The sequence below is a fragment of the Tachysurus fulvidraco genome, chromosome 15 (assembly GCF_022655615.1).
Source record: "Tachysurus fulvidraco isolate hzauxx_2018 chromosome 15, HZAU_PFXX_2.0, whole genome shotgun sequence".
NCBI lineage: Eukaryota > Metazoa > Chordata > Actinopteri > Siluriformes > Bagridae > Tachysurus > Tachysurus fulvidraco.
Window position 1 is genome coordinate 18548354 of NC_062532.1, and position 7200 is coordinate 18555553.

The 7200-nt window shown below is 37.8% G+C and overlaps 1 protein-coding gene across 1 annotated transcript in view; it reads right to left on the reverse strand.

The window, feature by feature from the left end:
- Window positions 1-980: 980 nt before the first annotated feature.
- Window positions 981-7200, reverse strand: part of kcnj19a (potassium inwardly rectifying channel subfamily J member 19a) — a 29515-nt gene continuing 23295 nt past the window's right edge. Inside the window, exon 3 of the mRNA XM_027161046.2 lies at window positions 981-3506. Within this exon, the coding sequence (XP_027016847.1) occupies window positions 2866-3506 (641 nt within the window). The 3' untranslated portion in view covers window positions 981-2865. The remainder of the gene's footprint in view (window positions 3507-7200) is intronic.

Here is a 7200-nt window from a genome sequence, read left to right on the forward strand (position 1 = left end):
CGTCTATGTATAATGCACCTGCACATCAAAAGTGTTGAAATATGGTCATTTGGATCACAAATTCAGTTTCATTACAGCAAGTTAACCCCTTAAAGTCCCAGGAGCTTGATGAATCCAGATTGACGTTTTTCACACTCGTTACTACACCCTACAGTAGAAGCTGAATAATTCATAGGAGTTAATATGTCTTTATAGTGCAACACTGACAAATGCACGATTCTGATTGGTCAGAAGGTTTTCATTCATTCATTCATTCATTCATTCATTCATTCATTCATTCATTCATTAATTCATTGTCTATAGCAGCAGTTTAGGGAGTATTTCAGGTAAGACAACGAAAAAGAGACATGGAGAGGTTTGTATTAACGCAATCATATGTGTGTGTATATATATATATATATATATATATATATATATATATATATATATATATATATATATATATATGGTGTCATATATATAGTAACAACTTGAACGGTGCATGTTTGAGATAATCCAAATTATTATTATTATGTATTGATATAGTGATTTCTTTAAGGAGATGTTTAGTCAGAGTCTATGGAAGGAGTCTCCAGTGTCCAAGCTGTGTGTGTGTTTTTTTTTCTTTTCTTTTTTAAAATAACTTCAAGAGAGATAAATAAATAGAGAATTGTGCAGGAACAACTGTTTCTATCTGTTATAATCTGTGATTTAAATTTTAATGTGTGGTGTAATATGTGAACAGGAACTCTCTTGTTTTGTAGTATGACGTTCATTAAGAATTTGGATCATCATATGACACTTTACAAGGAATTAAACAATTGAGAATAACAGAAATTTCATAACAGCATCCTGTTGTTGATTCTTTTTTTTTCTATCACAGCATGTGTTATTGTGCTTTATTGCTTAAAGTAAGTAGAAAGATGACACAGATGACACGGTTTAATAAACAGTGACCCCATAAAAGCAAAAGAATAGTAATAACCACAAACAAAAGCCTCTTAAATATAATTTATTCATATCCAATCTAATGGACTATGAGGAGAGACAGTGCTACACAGAGATGGTGAAGTGTAACTGCATGCACACATGGTTTGTTAGTGTGCGTGTGTGTGTGTTTGTGTGTGTGTGTGCGCACGCGCGCTAGAATGCTAGGGGTCCGTCGCACCAACAAGTTAATAGCTTTAATAGCTTTCGGGGTGGAAATTAAATCTGCTACATCAGCTAGTCATATATTATATTATATAATATTATATTTATTGTTACTAGTTATACACAGGTATTATAAGCTATAAGTCTTTGCCATGGTGACCAACATAAACAGCAGATCCTCAAATCTAAAGGCGGCTGCAATCCGTCGTATTCATAACGAACTCGAGTTGACATCAACATAATCAGTCAGCGACTAATGTGATTTGGAGGAATTTTCCAAACTGATATTTCCTTTCTTGTGTCACTAAAGAGGACTTTTTTTTGTCTTTTATGGAAACTGTAGCGTGAAAGAAACACTCCAGGCTTTGCAATCATTCCTGCTAAATACATTAGTATAAGGCAGCGGTTATTACCCAGAAGCTGCACAATATAAAAACAAGAACATAATAAACCATTCATGATATTTAGGACCTTCATTTCTGCAGCGATGAAGGTAAAACGAGCTTTGTATGCGTTATTTTGCTACACATTCACGTGTCCAATAACATTAATATTCAAAAGGGTTTCATTCAAACACCTTACTCATATTTAGACTATGTTTAGTAGCTGTGTTAATGTTTCACTGGTATTTGTTAGGTCTTAAATGGATATTAAGGGACCGTTGTCAAATTGTTCATGGGTCGATGAGTGTTTCAGTGAAACTCTGCACATATTAATTCTTGAAAACAGGCGACATTTATGCTGCATTTGATTGAGCTAGTTAAGGTCCACAGCCACTTCGGTTACTGAAATTGTTTATAGATTGTATATAGAGTCATTAATAACGAAGGTTTGGTATTTTCACAGATCACGCATTTTAATTGCATGTACTTTGTTGACGGTCCCTTATGTTCAGAACTGATTATCACCAAGTTGAAGAATTTTCCAAGTGTATAATTTTCTCATAGATTTAGATAGAGAGATTAAACTATTTAGATCAGTCTATCTATACAATATATGATACAGTACTTTTATGCTTTTTAGTCATTTATGCTGAAGGATTTGCAAATTTCTTGGCTAAAGTAATTTGCCTGGCTCAGATGTATCAAACATCAGAGCTGAAAACCTTTCTCGAAAGTTTTTAGTGACATTTGCAAACTAAAAATATTCGCAAGTTATGAACTCTTTTCTTTTAGGAGCTTCTGTCTTCTCTGTAAGCTAGTTTTCTGCCTATACTGTATACATGATACAGGGTTTCAAAATGAGTTTTGGAATCGTGAATCGTTTCGATTGTTCTCTGGACATCCCTGGACACTGAGGTGCATCGAGTAACTGTACAAACCATCACATTGAAAAATAAAAGTGTGTTAAATGTAGAAATGTGGGCAAGTTCTGTCTGGATACTAACTAGCAGCTTTACTTAACGTAACTGAAGTAAAGTGCTTTATTTCTTATCTTTAACTGTTCTGACCTGTTGGTGCAAACGGACCAAAATAACAGGAGTCCCTTCTAGAGTCTGGTAGTGTGTGAAATGGACATAAACAAACACGCACAATACCCCCCCGCTGTTCATGCATGGATCAGTCCATCCACTTCTCCATCTTTCTGTCAGGATTTTATTTGCAGTTCATCCATGACCTCTGACATCTTTTATATGCACTATGTATGTTAGTATTAGTTGTTCTTTCATGCTGATGCAGGACCTGAATCGTGTCAAATCCCGGATCAGCAACAAAGAACAAAGTCGGTGTGACCTCAGCGGTCAGCGTTCATCCTCCTCAGTTTAGCAGGCAGCTTATCCTCCATTCTGGATCCAGATGAGGGCAGAGGAGTGTGTGGAGGAGCGTGATTGTGTGGTAGGGTGATGGGAGAAGGCATTGGGGGCAGCCTCCTCTGCTGGAGGTCTCCGGTGGACATGGTCATGGGTTCCACCCTGAGAGCTTTGAGATGGAAGTCGTCTGATTGGCCGGGACCAGAGCCCATGCGCTGCAGTTTAAGGGGCAAGTCGCCTGTGCTGGAAGCCTTCTCCGAGGCCTGGGAGCTCAAACGCAGAACCATCTTAGGCAGCTCCTCTTTCCCGGACGAGCTCATCCTCTGAAGCTTACTGGGAAGCCTGCAGGAGGCACTTCCTCCAAGGCTGGGCCGCTCTTCTCCCAATTCCAAGCAGTTAACAGAGAAGACGCGTTCGCGGTGTGGCACAGTGAGTGGAGAAGGAAGCGAATGTTTTTCCTCATGCTCTTTGACACTGTAAGGTGGCGTAGGAACCTCAAACGTATTGTGAAACTGTGAGTAGTCCACGCGGAAGAAGCCCTCCTCTAGAGACATGACGGGTAAGAAGCGGTGTCCCCACAACACCTCGTCCTCTGTGTAGGAAGTGCGAGCCTGGCATGTCATACCTAAAAGACAGAGACAAGCAAAGACACATTAATCCTCATATTAAGTTCACTAGTTATCAAATAATGGTGTTGAAAACCTTTGCACACTTGGACTGTTCGCATTTCAAGTCATCTCTTTCTTTTCTTTAGTAACAGCAATATTTCAAAATATACTAAGTATATAAACATATCATAATATAGTCTGTATATATTTAATATATTATTGTAAAATAATAATGCTTGAAATAATTAGTTAAAAGCTTTTATAGACCATTTTAAATAAAAACCCTTATTTATTATTTGTTTGTTTGTTTGTTTGTTTATTGGATCAAAGGTCAGTTATTTCCTGATTCATCAATTTGTGTTGTTCAAAGCTGTTACGTCAATTGGACGTAACAGCGTTGAAAATGAATAAAGGCTTTTGAGAATAAACTCCATATGAATGATGAGGGGTCCGGACATAAAACAAACAAAACTCTAGACATTAAAGTCAAGTCTTACCTGAAAATATTAAAACCTGAGAGCTATTTAATTATCATGCTTTTCAAGTACATGTGACTTATTATGCATTATTAAAGCTCAAACAGTGTAATGGTTAATACATGATTAATAGGTAATATATTAATGTTTTATAAGCACTTTATAAGGTAAGTTGAACGTAACATAAAACCAGAAATAAATAAATAAAAAACAAACAAACAACAAAAAAAATCACCCAGGCAGAGATGTTAGAAGCAACAAACAAACGATTCATCTCTGTCTTGATTTGACTCTCCTGTTGCCTCCATCGCTGCGAGACTAATTTACACTCTGAATGTAGTGTGTGTGTGTGTGTGTGTGTGTGTGTGTGTGTGTGTGCGCTAGCTACGTGTGATTCTTCAGCCAGCAGCTAAGTGAGGTATTCAGTGGTTTAGAAAGCGAGTCGTCCTGATCGTTACTCAGCTCTGCTTTATATCCACAGCCGAGCTCAGAGAGAGCACAAAATCCGATTTCTGGCGTTTCTGCCTCCAATTTAAATTAGTCAATAAACCGATTAGGCCAGAGTTGTTTGTCCGTGCAAAGTAAAAGGAAGTCTTTCAGGCTGTTACAAAGAAATATAATTAATGAAGAAGGAATTTATTTAGCAAAATAATGGTGAATGAGAGAGAGAAAGAGAGAGAGAGAGAGAGATATCATTAGAGTAAGAACAGTATAATAATTAGTTTAAAAAATGATTTTTTGTATATTCTTAAGTAAAAATAAATAATTAAAATGAAATGGTAGTGCTACATTTTTACAGATATAAAAAATAGTAATAAATAAATAATAAACAAATATTTTTTTTTATTTATTTAGTTATTATTATTATTATTATTATTATTATTATATCAATATCATTATTAGCAATTCTACAAAATCAAACGACTAAATACAACGAAGTATGAATAAATCAATCAATCAAACAAACAAATAAACAAAGAAACACACAAGCAAACAGTCAGATAAAAGTGCTCTATAACTTAGCTAATGTAATTGCTGTCATTGCTATTCATTTATGTGTAATAACATTTTTTTTACATCAGCATGAATATCAAAACAGAGTTCAAAAACCTCCACATATATTCATTATTCTTATATATAAAGATCCCATCAGGGACATTTAATCTCACAGATGAAATGAAAATATGAAATATTTGATGTTCCTCAGCATGATTTCTCCCTTGATCGGCTCATCCGCTGTAATTGGACTCAGTCTGATCCCTTCGTTTGAATCTGCATGCAGTACAGGTTTATCGAGCGCAGCTCCTCACGCAGAGTAATTAACACACCGTCTCAGCTAAATTCCACACACGTTTCTTAATTATACCTGGTACGTGAGCCACAGTTCAACGAGCGCTGTAATGCGAAGCCCGTTATCTCTAATCGTAAGGCAATGTAAATCTCATCGGACGGGATCTTCATGGAATCCGCTGCAGTGTCCGATGTGATGATGCGCTCTGACAGACGATCCTTTGGAGATGTCCGAGCTTCTCCATCAGCACCAACTAGAAATGTCTACAATCTCAGTTAAGACTTATGCTTACTTATGTTCTAAAGCACTACGGTTGAATCTTTTTGCTTTTCTTCACTGTTGCAAGTCTGTAAGCATGTTGTATCTCTTCTGTTTTCATGTTTGTCAATACGCAAGTCTTTCTTTCAATACTTCTTTCCTTTGCTTTACTGTCTGATTATTTTCTGTCTCTCTGAGGCTTTCAGAAAAATCGGGAACGAAGAATCTAATCCATGTTGCTCATCTTTATTCCACGCGCTGCACCACACCGTCTCGGGCGATTTCTCGATCACTTCTGATGACGTCTAATAGATGTGTCAGAAATACAGACCCCTGAGTGCCGCATGTCACGTGCATCACGTTAACACACACGCCACAGACAGCCATACTGCACATGCACCTTACCTTACCTTCCTACCTAAACTGTGCGTGTTGAGCTGCTCCTCTATTGTAGGATTAATGCAAAGTTGATGTTTCTTTAAGCCTAAAATTCTTACTTTTCTAAAATGCTTCGTTTATTCTATGTACCAAGGTAAATTCCACATTTCTGCTGATGTCGATGCTGATTCTGGTCACACAGATATAACATAAGATGAGAGCTGAAAAACTGAAACACCTAGAATCCTAGAGTTGAGTCTGGTTCCTCTCAAGGTTTCTTCCTGTTCCTGTGAGTTTTTCCTCACCACAGTCACCTCAGTCACCTCAGACTTGTTCTTGCTGATAAATACAAACACATTGGAATTTTTTGAGACAATGTCCATTCTTAAAAGCGCTATACAAATTAAATCAAACTGAACTGAATCGAGGGGGACACGGTGGCTTAGTGGTTAGCACGTTCGCCTCACACCTCCAGAATTGGGGGTTCGTTTCTCACCTCCGCCTTGTGTGTGTGGAGTTTGCATGTTCTCCCCGTGCCTCGGGGGTTTCCTCCGGGTACTCCGGTTTCCTCCCCCGGTCCAAAGACATGCATGGTAGATTGATTGGCATCTCTGGAACATTGTCCGTAGTGTGTGTGTGTGTGTGTGTGTGTGTGTGTGTGTGTGAGTGAATGAGAGAGTGTGTGTGCCCTGCGATGGGTTGGCACTCCGTCCAGGGTGTATCCTGCCTCGATGCCCGATGACGCCTGAGATAGGCACAGGCTCCCCGTGACCCGAGAAGTTCGGATAAGTGGTAGAAAATGAATGAACTGAATCGATTGAACTTTACCCGGGATTCACAATGAACCATTTTTAACAGAATATGACACGAGGTACAGTTTATTTCCTGCAGCATTATTTTTTTAATAAAGAATTCATGCCTCCGAATGTTATAAAGTCTTTATGTATGCACTCTATACTGCGTGTCTATACTCTATATTTATTTGACTTCTGTACTGTTCTAAAAAAAATCCTAAATCCACATCCTAAATGCTTGGCATTATAGAAGGTGACCCCTCGGGTTTATGGTTAATAAAAACAAATGAAGAAAAAGGCATGAAATAAATTGCTCTAGATTTTTACTATGGTCATAAATCCACATTCTGAGGAACAGCTGGATGTAGAAGCTCCACTTCAGATCAAGTGAAAATAAATATTCAGGACATGGATGAAGACTTTTAGATGCTTAATCCCTGAATCCCACAAGGTTTTAACGCTAAATGACTCGAACCGCTCGAAAAGGCTGGCGAATCGTTTAAAAGCCCAAACA